At 44.8% G+C, this 24787-nt stretch overlaps 1 protein-coding gene across 1 annotated transcript in view; it reads left to right on the top strand.

Moving 5' to 3' along the window:
* Positions 1-24787, top strand: part of fut8b (fucosyltransferase 8b (alpha (1,6) fucosyltransferase)) — an 85846-nt gene that overhangs the window by 38188 nt on the left and 22871 nt on the right. Inside the window, exons 2-5 of the mRNA XM_023415129.2 lie at positions 7091-7706; positions 15360-15478; positions 16532-16694; positions 24068-24182. Of these exons, the coding sequence (XP_023270897.1) occupies positions 7504-7706; positions 15360-15478; positions 16532-16694; positions 24068-24182 (600 nt within the window). The 5' untranslated portion in view covers positions 7091-7503. The remainder of the gene's footprint in view (positions 1-7090; positions 7707-15359; positions 15479-16531; positions 16695-24067; positions 24183-24787) is intronic.

The following is a 24787-nucleotide window of genomic DNA, read 5'->3' on the forward strand; positions in this document are numbered from 1 at the left end:
CTCTCCCTCCCTCCCTCACTGTCCCCCACCTCTGGAGCTCGTCCCCGGCACCCCAGGCCGTGAAAGGTCAGCCGTCATTGGGACTCATTACGAGGAACAGAAACCGGAGCAGACAGGAAGTGTGTGTGTGTGTGTGTGTGTGTGTGTGTGTGTCTGTGTGCGGATCTGAGAAGCAATAGAGCTCAAGGTAGATGGATAACACGGACCTTGAGTTTCTCCTTTTCTGTTTCTCACAAATAATAGCGGTGAAGGTTCCTCGCAGCAGTGCGCGGCCTGGCTGTCTCAGACCATTGTGTTGCTCAACACTGCTGCGCATAAAATGATAAGTTGGTCATGATGCTTAGTTCTTGCACCCCTCCCATCTCCAAATAAACCCTCACTCTAACTCTCACACACACACACACACACACACTCTTGACACTTAATGTCCTTTCTGCTCCAGGCACGATACATGCACCTGCCTGAATGGCATTGACTCTTGCTCTTTTCCGTTCTCTCTCAAACACACTCACTCACACACTCACACACACACCGATGCAAAGCTAGTTCATCACCCTCACTGACATGGTGAATTTACATCGCCGTCCTTGACCGCGTCTCAGCCCCTGAGATCCGCCCTCACTCGTCAGGAGACAGATTGGGTTGGCAGGTGGGCCCCCCCACTCCCCCCAGGTCCACGTTTTTTATTTGGACATAAAAAGTAATAAAAACAGAGGAACGATTGGTGCCTTTTTACTGCTAATCACATGTCCCTCCATCCCAATTAAAAACTTGTTTGCATAAACCACTGGCACAAACAAGCCGCACCCAGAGCCAGAGTGTTGCGTGCTGTTATGTTTGTGTGTGTGTGTGTGTGTGTGCATGCATGTGCGGGGTACCTATCTTTGTGTCACCGTGTGAGTGCGTGTGCACGTGTTAAATGCGCGTGCATCCTACTGTCAGCGAATTCTCCACAGAGATAACCTTGAAGGAGAGGCTGTGTGCTCAGCTCTGATACTGAATGCCAAGCTACAGCGGGCTCAGCGGCTGCGTGGCTGCAACTTCTCTGAGACCTTTAGCCACTTCTGCGAGACTTAATCCCAAAGTTGCGATGAGGTGGGGCTGCCTTTCGCGCCGCTAAGGTGGAGGGAACTGCTCAGATGGTTGGTGCTCGATGACGAAAGTGTGTGACTCTTTGAATACAAGACCCCCTTTGAAAAGAGCTGACAAACAGTTTGATTCTTATACTCTCTGGTAACCCTGTCCAAATTACACCAAGTCTCCATTAGAGTCGGATTGTTACACTGGCAGTTTCTTGGCCGAATCGACATGTTAGGTGGCTCCTGGGGAGAAAGTTGCTCTGTGGCCCCTGTTGACTCCCTAACTACTGTCTTTTGTGCAGTGTGTTTGTATCCTGTGGCCTCAAAGTTCCCAGTTTGTTCAACAAGTTTGAATTTGTTGTGGTGATTTGATTAAACACAGGTTAGGAATCTGCATCATGTAAACTGAAAATAACAGCAGCTTTTAAAATTGCGTTTTGACATAAGGTCCCTCTCTGAGATTTGGCAACAGGATAAGCTGAGAAGGCAAGGCCTACTGTAGTTCATATTGTATTTTAGTGGTGTGAATTTTACAATTAATCACTCTAACAAAACCAACTGACGTCTGATTGTTGTTGCTTTTTCTGTAAATATTTCCTGTTTTTATGATGGTCATCATGTTGTCTTAAAGAATCCTTCTCTATGCCAGTAATACACGTGTAATTCTTCATTCTATGTGAGTTAAACTTATTTATTTTACCTAAAAACAGTCACATTTAAAGGCTCTAAAAGAATGTCAGAATCAGCCCTTAAAAGCTCACCGTGTGTAATTCCTCTGTAATTGTAAAACCTAAACTGTCCCTCCGGATGTTAAACGCCCCAAATTCCCATAAACAATTCTGACGACATGACCTCGGCGCACTAGGTGTTAGCCGCGGGCCTTTCTGTGTGTATGTATTAAAACCCATCGCAGTTAACTTTGTGCGTCATGCCCTTTACTCTCCCGGCTCGCCATCTGTTTTCTTCTCTTTCGCCACGCTTGTCCCCACGCCAGGCTTTCTCTCTGCTATTTAGCCTAAGTTAATGGATTCCTGCACATTCAGCTTAGAATTGTTGTGAAGTAAACAGCAGCTCATGAAATATTCACCACTCTCCTGTATGTGTGTCAGGGTGTGTGTTCTGTCTGTCGGTCTGTGTGTGCATGTGTGCATGCAGCTTCCACACACACACACACACACCCACCCACTCATGGGCACACACGTGCATAGAAAACACTGGGGGCGCCCCAAAAAGCTGAGGGAGTCTCCGCATCTCGGCTTTGAGCCAACTGAGAAGCAAAAAGGGAGCGTTGGTGGTGGGTGCACTCTGCTTCTGAGTGAGTCAGATGTTTGCTGATATTCATATTGATGAGGAGAAGAAAAGAAAAAAAAGTCACTCTCAAAGTTTAATGGTGACTTTTTTTTTTATTGCGAATGGAAAGGAACAGGGTAGCAAACTTTTCAGGTCGCAGTCGTTCTTTCCTGAAGCATTTGTGGTGTTCTCTCTTGTCGCTGCTTCTTTTTGGAATAGATACAGGTCAAAAATACAAGTATAAATACAAGTGTCACCCACTGACATTTTTTCTGTCTTGTGTCGGATCCACCACTAAGTGTCTCATGTGTGGATACGGTTCTTATATTTAAAATGTGTCCACTCTGTGTACCAGTGTGATCTCTCTCTTGGGAACCAGGCTAGAGGCTGAGAGGTCGCTGGCTCGGACCTCCAGACCAGCTGAGAAAATAACCAGAAAAGCAGCTCAGTGACCATTGACAGGAAACTCTGGCTGCACTGTGCAACCGTCAGGGTGAAATGAGTGTACTTTTACGGCTACAAAGAAGGCTGTTTCTCAAGAACAGCTTGCTCAGCGAAACATCCCTGGATAAATAATGGTTAAAATTTGCCGCCACAGTTGGAGTTGATGTTTCTCTTGCTGCCTTTCTGTAGTTCAGACACCTGCAAGCTGCTCTCTGCATTGTACTCATCGGGCCTCATGCTGGTGATATGCTGGAGTGGAAAATTCAAATTTTCTAAAACGCATCTGCCATCCAGTCGTAGGTCACATTCGGGTACATCCGTCAAATAGAGGTTTCTGCATCACAGCTATAGATGTGTAAACAGTTTTTCTATTTTTGTTTCAAAGCTGCTTCGCGTTTGTGCCTGATCTCCATCCTACCTGTCTGTTTCCAGACACATGCGTTCTATCTCTGCTGCAATGCTACATGCCATAACATGTACCACACCCTGCTGCATGTGCCCCACGGGGCTCCCTTCTGGTTGTCCTCGAGCAGCAGTGGTCGTGTTGGTGTAATAGAAGCGGTCCTTAGCCAAGCTCCATGCATAATTCAGTGGTGGACCTCATCGCGGTGCTAACTGCCTGCAGACCGGAGCCCGCTGATAGATGACCTCTGCTGCGGCCTGAGTCACGTTGAAGGCTCACCAGCAGGACTGGAAACAGGTCATCTCCGCTGACCCCTCGGGCTCCTGCGTGTTGCTGCAGCGCTGGGGCATTTTGTGACAGCGGTGACAGTTCGCCCCCGTGGTTCCACACGCACCACTCCAGCCTTTACCGGCCCGAGCCCGCTCGGTTGCCGTGACAGCAAGGTGAAGGGCACTGACGATGAATGATGATGTTTGAAACACAAGGTTGAGAGGAAGATTTGGGGAGCGAAGAGTGTGTAGGTGGTGCAGATGAGTGCTTCCATTATGAACGGCAAAGGCCCACTTGTTCCCTCCACTGATAAAGTAGGAGGACTGCACATTAAAGAGTAAGCAGACACATATTTAATTTTGTCCTCGCAATCATATTCCACTTTACTCGGAGGATAACAGGAGGGGCTTGGTGGAAGAAAGCAGAATTAAAAAAGAGGCACTATATGACTAACATCTCTAAAACCCCACTGTCAGCATATCTGTCACACAGTCCGACTTAGAAATGATTGTGCCACAGTGGGGAACTTTTATTTTTTTTATTTAAGTGACATTATTATAATTTCCATTATTTATGTAGCGCCCTGTTCGTGGCAACTCGAGGGCAGATCTGTAAGGTTGGAGAAAATGCAGAAATCTTGAGCGCGGGGCTCACACTGCGTTATATCTCAGCTGGAATATTACACTGTCAGACTTCATCAGCAGAATAAATAGTAGAGTATCATTTTCTCTTTAATCAGACCACATCCTACTGACACAGGACTCAAAAGATGTCTCCATCCTTTCACTTCTAAAACACAGCAATCTGAAGCCGCTGTGTGTTTCTCTGCTTCTTTGCCACTTCATCACAGCCAAGGCTAAAGGCATGTTGAAAATGAACAGTAAGACTTTTTTCACTCATTTTCTGAAGCCATTGACTGGATTTCATAATCACCATTGTGTGCAGTTAGTAAAGATGACTTTCACTTTCAAACAGAATTAACCGATAATCCTTCAGGGTTTGTACGCTCTGAGGTGGAGTACACCTCTTTTAATGATGATTGTTCAATTGCAAGTGGTTGATCCCAGGTTCTGTTACCTGACCTCTACCCACCGTGTGCTCCCAGTAATGTGACCAGATTAGCTCACGCTGTTCTACAACTCAGACTCAAACAGTAGGGTGAGTTTGCTTTTGCTATAAATGGTGCTAGTCTGTGTAACACATTCACCAACTGTGAGATCAGCAGACTCCATCGCCATTTCCTACAACCAGAACCCACATTTATGACCTTAAGTGTGACAGAGGTGTTTTTCCAATGTGCTTGGTCTCTTACATCTAATTATGCTGATCTTTTTTTTTTTTTTCTTTTGACCTTGCAGATGATATTATGCTAACATTTTATTTTAAGGCTATTAAAGGAGTACCTTATCCCTCAATCTAGTGTGGCTCTTCCATGAAGTTGGGGGAAGAAAAATGAAGAAAAGGAAAAAGTCAAAACAGTCCAAATGAAAGGAGCGGAGGGTGAGATATCCTGACGTTGAGTCAGGCTGGATGCTACAATTCCCATAATGCAATTCAACAGAATGTTTTATTAGCCCTTCCCTGCCTTTTGAATTGTAGGTTTTCTGTCAAATATTTGCAATCTGTTGCCTAACTCCAGATAAACCTGACAATACCATGAGGGTTATTTTCTCAGACTTTGGACCAATCCCTTCAAAGCCACAGAGGACACTATACAGCTGTTTTAGTGCTGTTCATATACAGTAAATAGACTTTTACATGTAAGATATATGGTCTTTGTTATAGTTAGGTGCATAGCAAGGGTAAGCTTTTACCTCAATTACCTTGACTGATGTCACAGTGTCCCAGGTAGACCATTAAGTCCAAGTCGTCCATGTTAATTTCCCCAAAGTTCTATTAATACACCTGTAATATATTTTAGCTTGGGTTGACTTTAAAGTGTAAGCACAACTAACGAGAAGTGTTATCTCCAAAATCTCCCATATCCTATTTGGCGGCAGTGGCTCGCCTCATCCAACAATTTTATATTTATCAGTTTTAGTCTGCTGAACACAAACCTCATTATGGCTCCTCAAACACAGTGACAAGAGTTGTTGCAGCCAGACTTTTTAGTAAAGTCCCAGTCGTGCATTAGCTGGTGGAGTGCTACCCCCTCGCAGCTCTTATTTTCCATAATAAAACACAGCTCAGCACATCCTCGTGCTGCATGCATAAAGAGGAGCAACCCTGTGTCAACCTGGGTTAGTCACAACAGGCGCACTGACGGGGAAGGAACGTCTGCACAGATTCCACTAATCCCACATCATTCAATAAGAAATGAAGGAGAGGAAGTTCGCACCCTCATTGTTTCATCCGGCGATCACAGCCGCTGCGATTCCTGGGCGGTGTGCAGCAGTGAAAGCGTGAACAGTCTGCGGCGCTTTTACAGCTTTACGTTTCATGTCCGACATATCAACCATCCTGCCACGGTAAACATGATGAGTTACTGTTAACCTACTCCTGTGCTGCCAGGCGAACCCCAGCAGGAACACTTTCCTCTAGTCTCAAACGCTCACAGGCAGAAACTCCAGAGACACCGCGACATGTCAATCAACCCCCGCCCACCACCACCACCACCACTCACATAAAGTCTTAAGATGCTTGGCATAATTCCAGTGTGCTCGGCTACACACGCAGAGATGATAGCATACACACAAACACACACACACACCTGCCAGTCTTCATCTCATCACACGACTAGTCTCAGTTGCGTGGCAGGGCTTTGTTGGGGGGAGTTGACAGTGAAGGTTGCTTCATAAACCCGGCACGCGTCCATCTCCGTCTCCCCCACTGCTTTGGGATGAAGAGAAGTGATGATCTAGGATTTATTTTTTTTCCTTCTCTGTGCTCCATCGGGCTCACTGTATCACCTTGACAATGTTGCATTCTGTCACGGGGGCTACGGGGAACGGCAGCGGACACTTGGGAAGGAGGAAGAGGGGGTTAGGGGGGCGCTCTGGGAAAACTTTGTGGGATTTAGTAGTCTCCAAACGAATCCATTAACTGTCGGGGCTTTGAGTGAGAGAGTGAGAGAGAGAGAGTGTGTGTTGGGGATGTGTTGTGGTAGGCTGTGGTCAAGGATGCGGTGTGGGGTCTGGAGGAAATAAAAGATGTGTTCTTGTTTGTGTGGTAGCTGCTGTAAGTGTGTGTGTGTGAGTGTGTAATGTAATGTGCAAGCAGGCAGGACGTGGAAAGTGGAACATCCCTGTCCTGCCTCGACAGCAGTGCAGCATAGCTCAGGGACTGCACATCACTATGTAAATGCAAATTGCAGTGTCATGCTGATCAATCCTGTAGGCTGCTGAGACAGGGTTATGTCGGGACCAGTCAGCAGCATCTCGGCTGTTTCTGTCTGTCCGTCTGCCCTGTTCTGCGCTCTCCGCTTCTGTGTGGCGCTATATGAGGCATGTCTCGTGCTTCGTGATATTTGTCAAGCTGTCTTACTGTCCCGGCCCCTGAACGGTTCTAATTTGCTTCTGTCTGACCTGCAAGATCATAAAGTATTTGCAAGAGAAAACTTTGTGCAATAAGCTTAACTAACCCCAGTCTTTCTGTGTTTCAACAGGATGCAGCTGTAATAAAAGAATCCAGTGGGACTGTTAGGAAACAGCAAGACACAGTGTGGGACAGACTGGTCAACACGGAGCTGGGTGGCGGGGAGAAGACACCAATCCACCAATCGGGACAATACTTCTGAGCATGCTAGCCATGCTTTAGCACACACAGGGGAGGCTAGCTGATTTCTGGAGAAACACCCGCTGCCTTTTCTTTTAACACTCCTGAGCCACAAACACACGCACCGCCCTCACCTGCCGTTCACTGTCTACCATCCCTGCAGAGATGCCGATGCCGAGGTTGGCGCTGTGGCACTTGTGGTGACGGGGCACAGAGTGTGCGCGCACATCCGGCAGGCAGGCCGGCGGGTCGGTGGGTGTACAGGCACACCAAGAGGCATTTACGGGTGGGCGTGGTTGAACCATGCGGCCCTGGGCGGGTTCGTGGCGTTGGATTACCCTGGTGCTGTTGGCCTGGGGCACGCTCCTCTTCTACATCGGTGGTCACTTGGTGAGAGACAGCGAGCACCCGGAGCGGTCCAGCCGGGAGCTCTCCAAGATCCTGGCCAAGCTGGAGCGGCTCAAGCAGCAGAATGAAGACCTGCGGCGCATGGCCGAATCGCTCAGGTAACAGCAAGCTGCTCGTGTGTGACAACACCAGCACTTCTCACACACTTCTTAAAACAAGTGTGTTTACATGCACACGTGTTTATGTGGTTGCATGTGTAAAATCATGTTCTAGTGTGGATAAGCCCTTACCTGAATACTGAAGACTAGTATCACAGCATCTAAACACCTCATCCAGGTGATTAAACATCATTATAATGATGACCTACACACTTAAATAAAAGTGAAAGTAATGTAGTGGACAAACTATAGTGTTGTTCTCCTTGTTAGACAATTGGTGCTCAGATATTTTAGCCAAATTCAGCAGGGTGGTAAATGCAAGAAGAATATTTTTTTTCAGTTTTGATTTGTATTCGCAGGTTCTACTTGCACCAGTCGATGTTACATCAAAGTTTTTTGTTATAACTGCACAAAACACAGTTGAGCAAACAAATGTAATTCACCTCTTTCGCTTGCCTGGTCAGTATACTTTTGTTTTTGAAAATCTTAAAATGCTGTGGTGCAACGTATCATTACCTTAAGTTTCTGCAAAGTCCAGCAATTAAGTACAGCCTCTGGCTCCCTGGTAGCCCTATCAGAATAATTTTACAAGTGGCCCAATGTAGCAGTGAGATGATTGTTTCTTTAGTTTTTGTGAAAATGTAATCAACATCCGATTAAATCAGCTTCTTAAACAAATGATGCTGCGGAGGTTCATCAAAAGCTGATGAGTAGTGTCAGAGACACTGCGCGTGACAGACAGACGGATGGATTGACTTTCACACACTTCACCAGATTTTATTGTGTTATTTTGGCAGACAATAGCACATTGTACGAGCCCATTAACCACACAGCATCTTTCACACGTTCAAGCTATGTGCAACAGAGAGACAGATGGCTGTGCTCTTATCTCCGCACGCCGACAGTGTTTCTCTTTACACATAAGCACTGGGTCTGCACACGGGTGCGTGTGCAGGGAATGCGGCAGTGTGTCCTGGTGTGCGCCATATTAACCGGGAACTCGAGCCTCAGATGTTGCCATCGCTGCTCCTCCTGTGATATCCCGATTCACTTTGATGCAGGGCCCTCATCGGCTCACACAAACATAAAAACGCACACGCGCACGTTGCTTCAGACAGCTGGTCCCTGATTAAATCCCTTGCTTTTGTAATTATTCAAAATTGGCTCAAAAACAAAGGTGGAATTCATGGCATAAAAAACAAGTGCAGCTTTCAGTCGACCACTGTCCAGATGGGTCCCCGACACACTGCACGCTTGTTGCTTGTTATTGAGTTTGGTTGTTGATCTGGGACCGAGGCCTCCACAGTTGTTTACTGGGGCAACGCTACTGTTTCTTCTCAAGTCCCTCTAAGCTTCAGCTAAGTATCCGCCACAGCAAGCCAAAAGCAGGCGACTGGCTTGCTGAGGTTAAGCTCTATGAGCTATCGACACAGACAGGAGTCGGTCTGTCCTCTGTTCAGTTTTGTGCCTCTGTGCATGTGTGTGTGTGCGTTGGTCAGATACAGGCCCAGGAGAGAACTCCACCACCACCACCACCACCACCCCCTGTAATGTCTCATATCCTTACACTGGAGCCCTAATAGACGCAAAAAGGCTGTTAGTGAGCTGCCCATCATTCCTGCCCCAGCCCCTCCCTTCTCCGTTCCTCGTTTCGCTCCTTCCTCAGCTCCCTCCTCTTCCTCTGCCTCACCGCCAAACTGCTGACAGAGGCATGGCGCTAAGCCAGACTCCAGCCTGCAGGTTGTCACAGACTGACTGACTGTGTAACAACTCACTAGCTTACTGATCGACTAGCTCAACTTAACTCAATTCACTGAAGTACGCACTGTGCAGATTTTGGGCTGAGAACAGGAACCTCTGAATGTTTTACAAGAAACAGAAACAGCTTTTTTTTTTGCGAGCACCCCATTGACATGAGATAATAAAGGTTTTATCTAAAGCACCTAACCTTTGCATTAGTGCATTCATTTTTTATGAGAGGCCTTACAGATATTTAAACCAATAAAACTGACATTATTACACCTTTGTGCGGACCTGTTGCACAGCACCAACCCACTGCATCGACGCTGATTTATAGCTCAGAGTACGGTTTAACTTGGTTAGTGTCATCGCACCGGAGCAGCACAAGATGGATGTGTAAGTCATTGCTCTGCATTCATTATATATTGGAAGGCACCTTGTTTACAGTGTCTCATTCACTTTACGTTAGAGAGTGATTGCCATGCTGATGCAGTTTGTGCAGGATATTGATTTTCTTGATCAGAAATTGCAAATTTCTGTAGCGTCACCGAGAAGATGAAGATATTTAGTCATTCACCCCGCTCTATGGATTCTTCACACACTGCTGATCGTGTTTTGCCTGTTTTTGCTGAACTCGCCACAATTCGCCGATTGGAATTGTCATCTGAAATGAATTCATCTATCAATCAATGAGTTGGACTCAAATTAGTTATCACCTGGCCGGCCTACAGATTCACTCCAGCGACTCAGTCATTCGCGCCATCCGTGGAGTGTTTTGAGTGAAAGGCAGCGTGCCAACCTACCAATCACCCAGCAGCATTAATGAGAGGTGAGCACGAGGTCGATTCGCCCCGGTCTGTCTGGCTCCGCCCTCTCTGCAGCTGTCAGTCACCTCGTGCGCAAAGCCGCGACTGCTGCGGAGACAATGACACGCGCCAGCCTGATGGTGTGACATCGGAGGGAGCGAGGGGTGAGACTGACAGCTGGGCTGAGCGATGAGGACCTGATCGATCTCCACCCCCCCACCCCCCCAGCCATGCCAACAGAGGAATTGGGGTGGAGGGGGGGGCTCAGAGGATGAGAAGAGGAGGGGAGCGTGATGGATGGCATGAGGACTGCACTAAGTAAAGAGCAGCAAAGGAGGAAATGGAAAATGAGAGCTGAGGGGATGAGGAGAGTCGCGGGTTCCACAGTCCTCGCACTAATCTGTTTTACATGTAATTTCAGCCCGGTTCAGCACCAACGTGATGAGAGTGTTTGACCTTGTACAATACCATCAAAAACTAGGTGGTAAAGGCCGTGCAGCACACTGTTCTTCAGTCAGTCAACTGCTTAGCACTGTTTGAGCTGACCCAGAGCTGCTGTTTCATTCCACCCGGCTGAAACTGCCCTGCATGTGAAAACTGATGCGAAGAATTATTTGCATGTACCGTATCCGTATCATGTGACCCAGATCTAGGACAGATAGAGAAGAGGGCAAGATTGATACGAATTCTTTTTCCATGCTTCAGTGGAATAGTCTTTTAATGGTGCAGTCCATTGACTGTTAGACCTCACTTACTCTCCTTTTTATAGTTTTATAGTTTGCTTCCAGCTACAGTAGCTCGCATCATCTTGTCTACACATGCTACTTTTTTGCATATGTCTACCTCATTTGGGTCCCTGTCTTTCAAGCTGCACACAAATGTAAATTAGAACTGTAAACGCAGGCGTGTGGTTTGGATGGAACGAGGCCACTGTCCGCTCGTGTGGAAGATAAAACAGTGAGAGGACTCATTTATCCTGTAATGGTTTTAGCCCAGTCCGGGCCCCCACTAAACAGATGCTGCCGCCGCTTCTAGACCTGAGCTCCCATCGACCTGGCCGTCACCCAGGCCTGGCGAGGGAAGGTTCTACTGCCACACGCACACTAGCCCCATTGTGGGAGCTGTCTGTGGTCAGGACATCTCTGTCAAGTAGGGCTCAGAGCGGAGCTGGCTCGCTCTGGATGTACTGAGGCGTCGAAGCATGCGAAGCAAAGAATGCACCGTTCACAATTGGTTTACTTGGAATTACACTGTTGGACATGTAACATGGACACAGCAAAAGGAAGGAGACATAGAGACGACAAGATTAATTGATTTGATATGATGCAGAGAGAACACAACAGATACACTCAGACAATAAACACAGCTATCTCATTTTTCCTATTATTATTTCCTCAAACTTAGGATTCCTCACTGGTCTTCCAAACCAGTTCGGACCAGTAGTAAAAGGTTTTCATGGTCATACCAGACTTTTCCACTCATTCATATTGTTTACTTGCCTTTTTCCCACTGCCACATTCCTGTGGTTTATTAGCTTGACTTATTGGAGTCAAGTGGTTTGGTGTAGCACACGGTGAGTTCCCAGGAAAGGCTGGAGCATGCCAGTCAAGTGTTAGACGCATCACAGTGTGCAAACGCTCACACATGTGTATATACATGCAGAGTATAGGAACAGTAAAACAAAGTTCCGTCTCAATATAAAGGCAAATTGCGTTAATGTAGTCTCCTTTCATCTACACCTCCCAGAACAGAACACTTTACATCAGCATCCATATGTATGGTTTCCCAGCTCCGCGCAGGTTTTCCTTTTGAAGTCAACCAGAGTATATTAAATCTTACCATGGAAATATGTATGCGTCGCAGTTCCACCTAGGCCCCCGCCGTTCAATCTGCTCCGCCCGGCTCTGATCACCCTGTGAACTCCATGGTTACCGGGTGCAGGGGCGGGAGCCGGCGGAGCGACAGCTGGGGCAGCATTTCAGAGGAAACTGGGTTGCATGCTGAACCTCACCTGCTTTCCGGCTCAGTGCTTAGCGCCGGTGGGGCTCATCACCCCTTGCTTTCATAGCTTGTCTTTCACTCCGCAGTATCTCTCGCACACCTTCCCGCCCCGCCCCGCCTCCCCCGGAGTCAGAGTTTTTCTCATCTGTTACCTCTCCTGTATCGTTTGATTAAGACGCTGTTGAATCCAGCTGCCTTGTCTAGTCTCCGCTTCAGGTCCTCTAGAGATACCGTCAGGGATCAATTGTGTGTTTGTGTATGGTGTTTTCCTCCTTCCTGTGTGTGTGTGTGTGTGTGTGTGTCTGTGGGTTTTGATACCGCTGAGTGTTTGGATATATTTTATATCTGCATATCTTGGTCGGGGATGCTTGTGTTTTTCCTGCACCAGCACTGTGTCTCAGCAGTTTATGTCTCTTTGGAACATGTTAGCTAACCTCTGTACCATGTCTCTTCTCATTAGCCTGTGCAGCGCTGGCCTATTTCTTCTTCCTTGTTCAAGGAGATATCATGTTGCTTTATAATACAGTTTTAGCAGCACTTAAAACCCCTGGGAAATGATGTCACTGAGGAATTAGTCCTACTTCCTGTACAATGGTGTAACAAGCAGGTTAGGGTGTGGCTTTTGGGAGATCTTGTTGAATATTGTTTGAACAGACTTAGCTGTGAGAATAGAAAGTAGAGTTGATACTAGGAAAGGAAATGCACCTGGGTCTTATTTCAAAAGATGTGTCAGACAGCTGAAATGGGAACACCACGGGTTTCACAAAGGAAAAAAAAAAAAGAAAAAGAAAAGCGTGAATTTAAGACATACATATAAATATCCATACAGAAAGGTTTATCCTTGTCCATCACACGGTTACATAATGGCGGGGGTTAAAATATCCTCCCTTTCCTCCTCAGTTTATTTCCATGGCTTTGAAGCACAATGCTCAGTTAGTGCTCAGTGAAGTGAGAGGCCAGAGCTTCTCAGGGGCCGGGGCTTGAACAGTGAAGGGGGAGCTGTGCAGCAAGAAGGGCTGTTGCAACTTTAAAAGTCTCATCTTTATGCCTGCCAGCGACTGATGTTCCTCACTCAGGGAGCAAATTGAGTTTGCATGCCTTGATGACTCATTAACATGGCCTTTGCAGCACTCCACCAATGCCCCTGTGCATTCAAACATATTCCATTTTTAATAGTTTTATGTAGAGGAACTGATACGGTTTAATGTCAGTGGCAGTGCTTTTTTTCTCCTTGGCTGATTCGAACTCTGTGTTCCGGTCATGTCAGATTGCTCATTTGTGTCTTCATTACATGCATGCAGTGGTTATTCATAGTTCATAGTTTGACACAGCGGTGGGGAAATGCTTATTTATATCTTTCAACTATAATTGACTAAAAAAGAAAACATTCAATTTTAACAGATTAGTTATGTTGCTAGATTAAATGGACTGAAAAGCTGCAGGAACATCGTTTCAGCTATAATGCACAATTAAGCTTTTGGGCTGTAAATTTACAAAGCCAAGTGAGTACAATGCTCACATCTGTCATGCATGTTCACATTTAATCAAAAAAAAGCTGCAGAAACCCTGAAGACGAGTTGCTGTGCAGCTCAGTGACGAGGAGCGCATCGGTTGTCTGTGATCTATATGTTTTGTCTTGTCAGCTCCTCTTTACAATGTCTAAGACAGAAGAAGAAGTGGTCACCATGGCTACTGCACCGCTAATGCAGCGTACATTCTGTGCAATAATCAAGAGGGGATTTCCAGCATAGCTACTGATAAATTGTGGAAGTACAGCAACAAATTATATTTAATCTATTTGCTGCACTTGGATTGTTTTTATGTAGTTGTGGTGTGTGTGTGTGTGGTTATATTTCTACTTTGGTACATTTTTTTTTTTTCCAGTCAAAGTCACCAAAATAATGGCATCTCAGTGACATTCAGCACAGAGACGGTTCAGTGGATGTTGTAAAGAGCTCGGGTGTATGGTCACAGAAGTAGATAGGCTAGACTTAAGAGACATGGAAAATGATGCAGTATTTTGATCTGGAGCTCAAAATAAATAAACCAGGACAGGGCTCCGGGAGGCTGCACTGTGGTGTCTCAGCAAATGAAATAGAATTTTCAGTGGTGAGCAGGAAAAGATGCCAGGCTTTTAAGTCTAGGAACGTCCAAATGAGAACCACGTCACCCGAGTCAAGATGCATACCGGACTCGTCAGTGAATGTTTAGATGCTGAACACTTCTTCTCAACACTCCTGCACCTTGTCAACAACTATTACAACAAGGTGATGGCGATGTAAAATGAAGCAAAACTCAACTACAAATGTGTGGCCTGCAGTATTTCTCCACAGATTTGTACAGCGACTGATTTCAGTTGAAGAGGAATTTCACAATATTTGCACAGTAACAGCCACCATGTGTGTTTTTTTTTTTTTTTGTTTGTTTGTTTGTTTTTTACCAGATTTCAAATCACAAGCAAAGACTAAATCCAGCCAAGCAAGTGGTGTGTATCCAATCAGTGGTTGGAAAGGTTGATATTGAAGTCTATACAATACGGTCAGTTTTGAATGGTGTCTGTCTCAAGCTAGTTCATCCATAGCTCTGCTACAGCAAACTGAATAAAGCTAATAACAGTTTTGTTTACAAGGGATCCAGCTAGTTACAGCAATTTTGATGATAGTTTGTTTGCTTCAAGCAGTTTAGCATGTCAGACCGGCAAACAGCTGGTCACATGTTAGGATTTACTCTGTTCTGTCATTGAAAATTTCATGTTTATGGGATTTTGTTATTCAGGCAAAATGAGCGAGTTGAAGATGTCAACTTGGGTTTTAGAAAGTTATGATGGGCATGATTTGTCGTCATTGTTTTTACTTAATTGAGTAATTAAAACATCAAAAGCTTTGTTGATAATGAAAATAATTATTTCTTGCAGCACTGCACTGAGTACAAGTTTATCACATTCATTTTTTTTTTTGTTTGTTTGTTTACTGGGACCCAGTTTAACAATTTCAGCAGAATATTTCTGCAGAGAAGAATATGTTTGCGCTCTCTTGCTTCTATCAATGTAGACACGCTCCCGTGCTCACCCATCACAACCCCCTCCTTGTGTCTCTCCCTCCCAAAGGATACCAGAGGGTCAGGCAGAAGCCGGGTCCCTGGCCGCAGGGAGACTGCGCTCCCTGGAGGACCAGCTAACCAGAGCCAAACAGAAGATCCACAGCTTCCAGAAGCTCACCGGAGATGGTAAGCAGGGCAGAGACGCCTGAAAAAGAAAAAGTTGTGGGGAAGGATTTGGCACCGAGCTTGGACATATGAAAGGATTGATTTTGAAGGTGCTGGGGGTTGACTATATTTGGGATGGAACCAGTCAGCAGCTCTCTTGTGAGCTTTCGCCTGCAGCGGGAATCTCAAGTCTAGTCCAGTGTTAAACCTGCTGCAGCTCAGCAACGATGATGACAGAGGCGTACCGTGGGATGGGCAGGGTTACGTGTGCTTTTGCCACTATAAGCAGCGGTCAGAGGGGCAGGAAAGCTGTTGGGCGAGTGGGGAAATGTGTGAATGAAGTGGAAACAGAGTGAATGCCCCGATGGCAGAAAGGGAGAGAGAGAGAGGAGAGAGAAAAGAGACAGACTGAGAGAAAATAAAGAAGGACATGTGAGCGTGGAGGGCAGCACAGGGTCAGCCTTTCCATCTTGCCGCAGGGGAAGAAAAAGCTAAAAATACCCTCCAGCTTTTTTTTTTTTTCCACCAAGGGAGGGAGTGAGGGAAGAAGAGAGAGTGCAAGATAGGAAAGTGAAGAAAAAAAAAAAGCAATTTTCCCTCTTTACCACCACCTCCTTTCCTCCTGCTTGAGGCTGTCCTTCCCTCGATTTTTTTTTTCTTTTTTGTTGTTGTTTCTCTCCACAGAAACCAGAGCAGGCAGCTGTGCTATCCATGTGGGTTACTCCACATTGTTTGGCTCAGGTTGGGTGTAGAGTTCCTTCCTGTTGTTAGGACTGTGTGAGAGAACACATGAGAAAGCCATGAGACACAAAAAACTGTGATCAAGTGCTCCTTAATGAGGTCAAAGCAACACCGAGGGACAAAGTATGGAAAGGAACATTTTCATGGTTACGCCGAAACCTTGCTTTGTGCCATTATAGCCTATTTAGTCTCGCATCATCTAATCCTCTAGTGTCCCTTCCTACCCGGTTCATTGTTTTTGATCTTACCTGTGTGTCAAATGTTACACAAGCCGTGTATCTTTGTGACATTTAGTTGTGAGCTGTTATCTCTTACTACCCCCCCCACTTGCAGGCCCCGGTCCCACTCAGGAGGAGCTGCGGAGAAGGGTGGAGAACGGTGTTAAGGAGTTCTGGTACTTTGTTCGCAGCGAGGTGAAGAAATTGGCCAACGTCGAGCCCAGCGAGAGGCAGAAGTACGCCGACACACTCCTGCAGGACCTGGGACACCAGGAGAGGTGGGCCGATGTTTACTTGAAAACATGAGAAAAAAGTTCAAAAGCAGAAATGTCAAAATGTTCCACAAGTGTTTGTGGGAAACCAGTGTCATCTCGCAGCAGGAAGGTAAAGCAGACCTGGCTGGTGGAGCCTTTCCCTGTGGCGCCTGCTTGTTGTCTGTGAAGGTTTCCGCCCACAGTCTGAATATCCCCGAGGCGTGAAAGTTAGTATGAGTGTGTCCGTCTGACCATATTTAACATTAGCAAAATTATATATCCCAGCGCTCACTCCATAAAGGAATAGTTCGACATTAGTGTGACAGTAGTTTGAGCAAAACAAACAAGATATACAGTAACTAATTAACACGTTACTGTATAATTCGATACACTGTACTGTTTAGTCTGAACAAAAAACGAACGTTAAAGCACCGGGTTGCACAGTTCAGCACATAACCCCATGTTTTCAAACAGATGTTTCCAGTCTTTATGCTAAGCTAAGCTAAGCTAACTGATCAGTCCGGTGGTATACTAGGCACATATATTAGCTTTTTGTTTGTAAGACCTCTACCTCCTTCTGGTTGAATGGTTGTAAAGTGAAACTGGAACTGGAACAACAAACACATCTGCGTGACAGACCCGTTGTTGTTGGATGTACCAAAGATACACTGTTACAAAGATGACCCATTAGGAGCTGCACCAACTCTATGAAATGGTATTAACTTCCTGTCTCCTGAGTGGGCGTGGTCATGACAGTAAAAGGTCATTTATTACTTACCCGTCTGCATCATTAAGAATAGAAAAGACAGACATGTTGTTCCGGTTGTTACAGCTTTTTGCTGCATAAAGCTTTTTTAAAGCATTTTTACTGCTAATAGATGTACTTTTGATCATTCATGTGAAAATAATACGATATAAAACAGTAGAACACTAGATGCAGTACAAATTTGCACCTTACTTTGCTGCTCGTTTTTATTTGATCAACTCAGTAGAAGATGATATCAGTCTAATAATATTCTATTTTTCGATTTAAAAAACAGTTGAATAATAATAAGTATACTGTTACTGTATTGTTAAGCGAAGTTTTAATTCAGTTTTAAGTTAAGATTAATAGTTTTCACTTATAAATCCTTTTAAAATTGGAAGTTGGAAACGTCGGCAGCACTGCAGCAGTGAAACCAGACCAGATATACAGTGTGTTGTGTTGCTGAGACACAGGCAGGTCTCGAGCGGAGTTAATTTTCTCCTGATTTGTCTGTCTGAAAAACGCCAGGTTGGTGTCAGAATGTTCAAAAGAAACGAAGCTTGTGGAAAATGGGTCCAGTATTTACTTCGGTGTCTGTGGGGGGGGCGAAATAATTGATCATATTCTGTGCTCACGTTCACTTCTCCCCCTGGAGTGAATAGTCTCACGTCCTGCCGCCGGTCCCCAGAAGGGGCGGGGCAGTGGCGAAACCCATGTGACACAGATACAGGGAATGATTCTTAAGTGCACTGTCTCCAGAAACAGTAGAGAAACGAGTCGGTTCATTTCCGATTATTTCCTGTATCTGTGATACGTGGGTTTCTCCACCTCCCCGCCCTTTCAGGAGAACAGAAGCAGGTCTGAGTCTATTGATTCCAATGGGAGAAATGAACAAATCACAGATTATGACCGATTTTTTCACTCCATAGTCACCGCAATAACTATTGGACCCATTTTTCACAAGCCACACGTCTTCGGAACATTCTGACATCAATATGACATTTTTCAGATCAACAGATCAGGAGAAAAATTAACTTTATTCGAGACCTGCCTCTGTCTCAGTGCCATACTCTCTCTATCTGGCAGCTGCCGGCATCGTTTGCCAACCGATAACCAGACGTTTAGGTGAACCAGTTATTTTGATTGATTGATTGATATTTTGATCGACTTACTTATGTGAAACCATGGATTAAACTTACATAAAGCTTGTGTCATTGCTTAACAATTGCTATCGTTATATGTCGTCATTATTTAAGTATTTTGGAGGAGAAAACAGATAGTATTAGCCTATTAAAGTGATATGACTTTGTACTGGGTTGATTAGATGCTGTTAATAGATAAAAACAGCGGCAAGAAAGGCGCAAATGTGTACTGTATCAGTGTTGTACTATCTATTGTTTTATTATTTTGGCAGGGACAAGTAATCCATCAGTGAGTGTTAAAAATGCCTGAGCTTTGTGCAGCAACAGGCTGTAATAACAAGAAAAACATTTCTGTCTTTTCTTTCCCAAAGGATGCAGAGGGGGAAGTCTAGATAGGGATAGATTTTAATATTAGCGACAGTCACATTTCATACCAGTTGCCTTGGCTTGTGTGGGAGGCGTAGACGGACAACGCCCACTTAGGAGACCGGAACTGTGTCCCATTGGTGCTGCCTGTAATGCGGTACCTTCTGTATAGGGGATCTTTCCCGTCTCCTCTCTGAACTGTCTCTGGTTGTGCCCTCCCTCGTGTCCAGTGCACGCTGCGATAGATTCCAGGCTCCCGTGAAGCTGAGCAGAATAAGCAGTGTGGAAAATGGATAAATATAGAGTTGAAATGATTATATGATCGACCCTCAGAACTTAAAATAATTCAAATTAAATACATCAGATATGGAAAATGTTGATGAATCGTTCGAGTAAACTTTTGGAGCCAAAGTAGCAAAAACAATCATCAGCTTAATTGATATTGAACATAATCATTAGTTGCAGCTGTATATGGATATTGTTGGTCTTTCTGTGTAAGAATTAGCTCAGGATCCTTGTAATACAAATATCAGTGTATTGGATCTTTGTTAGTACTTCCTTGGTAATGCATTCAGTGTTGATTCAAGAGTCAGAGGCTTCTGTTTCCTGGCACTGCCCACTGCTGATGTCAAACGTTGAAAATCTAACATTTTCTAGGACGAGGACTTGAAAGCAACACTTGCAGTGTTTGCTGAGGAGCAAAGGGCACAGGTCACAGACACACCCTCTGTGTCATCTGGATGGTGCCAGGCTTCCACACGGCTGAATGAAGAAAGTCCTGTTGTCACTTAGCCAAGTGGTTCTTTGTAATCCTGGTGGAGTGGCTTACATGGCCCATTGTCTTAGTCGTTGCCTAAGCAGCTTTCCAAAGACTGATTCCTCACCCTGTGCACACAGACATGCATGTGTACACACACACACACACACACACACACACACACACAGTGTCAGACTTCTACATGTATTCGCTTTCATCCTGAGCCCCTCAGATTTCTTTGTATGTGCTGCAGGCGAAGGCTGGGAGAGCCAGCACAGATAGGGCCAGAGGTGGAAAGAGCAATAAAATGTTTGACTCCAAAAAATGCACTGCTCCTTCATTAAAATTCTGCTCAAGAGGAAGGTAAGTTCCTTGTCTCCAAAATTGCCCAAGTAAAATAAAAATGTAGCGCATTAAAAAAAAAATGCATTATGAAGAGATTTCAGTTTCAGAAAGTTTTATGGACAGGGGAATGGAACAGTGTGAAAGTTCATAGAGATATGCCAGAAAACAAAGTTCCAGTGTGTCCAACAGGAAATTAACATGTCTGCACCTACACAACTATGTATCACAACACTGGCACCAGTGTATCAGTAACATACACTGAAGTAAAAAACTTTAAGTACACCCTGCTTTTTCCACTATCTCATGATGGCAATGTGCCAACAATGCACCTGACCACACCTCATTTAAAGACCAGCACGCCCATGGTACACACAGATAGGCGCAAGTGCATTTGCTATTAAAAAAACATGGGCGCTGAACGGAAAAACAAGGTCAGAAGGTCAGAGCTTCTTTGTGACATGCTGTGTGTTGTATAATGTCATGTAACCTTGTCTCTTGCACGAGGCTCTGCAGAGAATCTTCTTTTCTTACTACTTGGTAAATCCACCACACTGTTTCTCATTTGTCCACCACAGGTTCATAAGATGTGTTTACACTTTTCATCATATAACAAAACATTTCTAACGTTGTGATTTGTGCTTTTCCGCCACTGTAGAGCTGCGCCTTTATAATAGCAATACGTCAAGGTGCACGAGCACCTGGCTTTTAAAGGGAATGGGAGACAATGACACTTAGATTGGTTTATTAGATGTTATGCCCGAAACACTCCCAAGAATAATTAACAGATTAAGTACAACCTTTTTGAGCCATGCGCCTGACGCAGAGACTGTTTTTTCCATCGTTAAAACAGCACAAGTGACATGGACACGCCCCTAAACGTACTGGCACCACGTGCTTCAAACCATGCGCTTTGGATCGTTAAAATAGAGCCCAATGTGTCTTCATGCCAAGACTCAGTGAAACACTGGAACTGAGTTGTTTCAAGATTAAAAGTTACTTTAAGTGCTTAGAAAAATTTGAACATGTACATATCCATGACAACCGGGCAAAAAAAAAAGAAAGTTGTTTTGTCAACTACAATAATCCACTTGATCTGATCTGCTTAAAAAACAAGATCAAGACATGGGCAGAACGTCTTTTTTAGTGACTTTTGTTGGCAATATTGAGGTAATTATAAGGTGTAGTGCACAGTACACGCTGCAAACAAATGCAGTGTGTAGTCTGGACTTGTATTAGTATACTTTTAGAAAATAAAAGCCTTACTAAAAACCTACAACAGAAACTAGAATAAATACACTAAACTAAAGAGAGAAAAAAACAGGAACCATACTGAAAATGAATTACTGTCAAAGTTCAACTCAACACGATCATAAAACAGAATGTGTAGGGTAGTAAATATGGTGCTGCTGTTTCATAAGTAGTGCAAGGCAAACTGAGTAAACAGTGCTTACCAAATGTCCCATGTTATGTCATAGAACAGTACACTACAGGGCTGTAAGCCAGTAAAAGAATGACTTGTCTTTCCTCTCTTTTTGCTGATATTCATGCTGTAATGTAAACCTGAAACTCTCTCGTGCACTGCTGCCAAGACCAGCGGCTGCAGCCTCAACGTCTGCAGCATGAGACAATGAGAAGCACTGGGGAAGCCCACAGGACCGCACATATTTTATATGAATACACACACACACACACACACACACACACACACACACACACACACACACACACACACACACAAGAGCACACCCCCTGACACATATGCAGGACGTCACGGACGTGTGGTGTTCCCCTGTCGCGCTGCCAAATCCCTCGGCGCTTGTCTGTTGATTCCTTCTTGTTAAGTGTTGCGGCCAGCCAGGTTTGCTTTTCCTTCCCACAGAGGGTCGGTGATGACTCCCCTGTGCGCTGCTGGAGGAGAGTTTGACATCCATCACACACTGTGGTTCCAGCTTCAAAATGGGTCAATGAGTAATGATACTGTCTTAGTTGTAGAGAAAGGCACTATTCACCGTGAAGCACTGTTGAAATGGGATGTAGTACATTTGTCTGCTTTGTGCGTGCGTGTGTGTGTATGTGTATGCGTGTGCGTGTGTGTATCTTTGCATGCACTACTGAATATATGCAAAAGAACTCTAAGTCACACAGGATGTGACTGATTTGGGTCAAAGAAGTGAGTAATAAATTAAGCTTGCATAAGTGTGTGTGTGTGTGTGTGTATGTGAGTGTGTGATGCGTTTGCATCTGCCCTTCACTGCATATATCAGAGCTCTTGGGCATGTTTGTAAGTGGATGGTCACAAAATTTGGCAGTGTGTGACACGTACAAACATTCGCTGTCAGAGGCTTGCAGATGGCAGACTTAATCCAAAATAAAGGATAAACAACCAGAAAGACGTTGTCATCATCAGTGGGCGTGACAGAAACGACACTTTTTCTATAAATATCCTGCAAGCATGTTGAGCCTCGGTAATGTTTAACACGCAGCATACTGTTAGCATATGCTGCTTGTCAAAGGTTTTTGTAGGCTTGGGAGTTAGCTTCACAGTCTACCTGCCGGAGAAACACAGATCACAGTTCATAGGTTTACTGCAGCGTAACAATAAACTTTAGTGGATGAACATTTCTGTACAGGAGGTCACACAGAGGCTGAAGTTCATTCATTCTGTGTCTGCATGTCTGCACTGATTTGAAGATGAGGCTTCCTGTCTGGACAGAAATAGGGTCACAGGCAAGAGCTGCAGATCCGTAATGCGAGATGTATAAAATATGCAAGATCACTTAGTCAAGATCATGTCAACATAACTCGTTTGCATATTCAAGTAGGGGTGGACTATGTTGATAAAAAATCTTCTGTCACAGTAGAAACCGTTTATAGAGCCACTGCCCAGGTGGCGAGGTCTGTTAAATAACTGAACAAATCAAGGTATTTTATCACATTCATGCAAAAATCCTGTAAACTCAGTATTGTTGAGTGATATGGTCTGGATGTTCTGGTGCAACCACAGATTAAAGGTCTTCATGGGATTTTGGAGCCCATCTGAAAAGGACCCCTGGAAAACCTACCTGAACCCAAAATCAAATAAATTAAATTTCAAAATAAGAGACCTGTAGCATCTCGATGGACCGCCAAGCATGTGTTTTTTTCCACACACAAGGACCTGAGACCGACGGCAATTCATATCATTTTGACCCGATCCTACTTGAGTTGGTTTGAGTTTCAGTTGTCGGGACCCAAGTGTATCTATGGAGACCTACATAAACAGCTTGAAAACATCTCAGGCGGTTGACAGATTTCTGTCATCTCACAGTATAAATATTTATGTTCAAGGAAACATTTTTGTCTTCTTCACTATGAATCTTAATTGACCTTATTTAATCCAAACACAGGATTTGGAATGTGTCTGTGTATGTTTCTGAGTGTGTTTATGTGTCTGTATAAACAGTATGTCTGGCTGAAAACCTGTGAATAGTTTTGTGTGTTTTCGTCCTGATCTAACACCTACACACCTACACACACACCTACACACACACACACACACACACAGATTGTAACTGCCAGGGTCAGTGCAGTAAATACAAGCACTGGTTTAGCAGTCTCTCTGTCCTTGGTTTCCCACCAAGCTGCCCTTTTATTTGCATGGTGATCATTAATTTGCATCCGTCTGAATGGCTGCTATGGGAACTAAGTGCTTTGCTTTACAAGGCAAGGTTATTCATCATTCTTGAGAATGTACACACATTACCTTACAGCTGTTTGAATATGAACCTTGTGTTTATAATTGGCAGTCGGGGGCAACGGTTTTCACTTCGCACTGATGCTGAAGAAAAAGTACTGGCGAGCCCCTGTTCGTTGTCTGCAGTTATTAATGGCCACATCTGGAGAAGATGCTGTTTGTTTTTGTTTTGTTTTTTTGCACAAACATGACAAAGACACACATGATCAACAGTGCATCAATCTGTGTATGTATTCAGCTGGATATTTGAACGTGAACATATGTGTGCATAAATAATTAAAGGTTTGAAATGTATGCATGTGTCTGCAGGTCCATCATGACAGACTTGTACTACCTCAGCCAGGCGGACGGAGTGGGCGAGTGGAGAATGAAGGAGGCTAAAGACCTGTCAGATCTGGTCCAGAACAGAATCACCTACCTACAGGTAACTACAGAAACACCTGCTGCTTAGCCAACTGGCATGGTATTCTCTCTCGCTCACACACACACACACACACACACACACATATACAGAGTCATATACATACCCACACGTGCATTGTGAGCATTCATATGAATGTTTCCCTCACACATACAATCACCCATGTGCGTTTTTTAAGGACATGCTTCGCACTTGCAAGTCTCATTTGCACCATCCATAACTGTCTGCATCAGTTTCCTCGCGGAGCAGGTGAGGGGTGTGATAGCAGACTGTTTCAGCAGTCGTGTCTGACAAGCAGGATTCTTGTTGCTTGTCAGCGGTTTAGTGACACACACACACACACACACACACACACACACACACGTGCCAAAACACACAACACAAATGCAGACTTGCGAAATGACAGATCGACAGACACGCATATGCAGAAATGCAGGAACGTCTACGCAGTACAAAGTAAGACACAAACACACGCGCACGCGCACACACACACACACACACACACACTTACTCAGGCTTAGATAGATGCACATATGCTCACAGCTCCACAAACATACACACAACCTGAGACCCAGGACGCATCCACTCACCCCCCCCAAGGCCCCCCC

Source organism: Seriola lalandi, unplaced genomic scaffold, assembly GCF_002814215.2.
Source record: "Seriola lalandi dorsalis isolate HSWRI2012SDOR001 ecotype SW California unplaced genomic scaffold, Sedor1 jcf7180002054544, whole genome shotgun sequence".
NCBI lineage: Eukaryota > Metazoa > Chordata > Actinopteri > Carangiformes > Carangidae > Seriola > Seriola lalandi.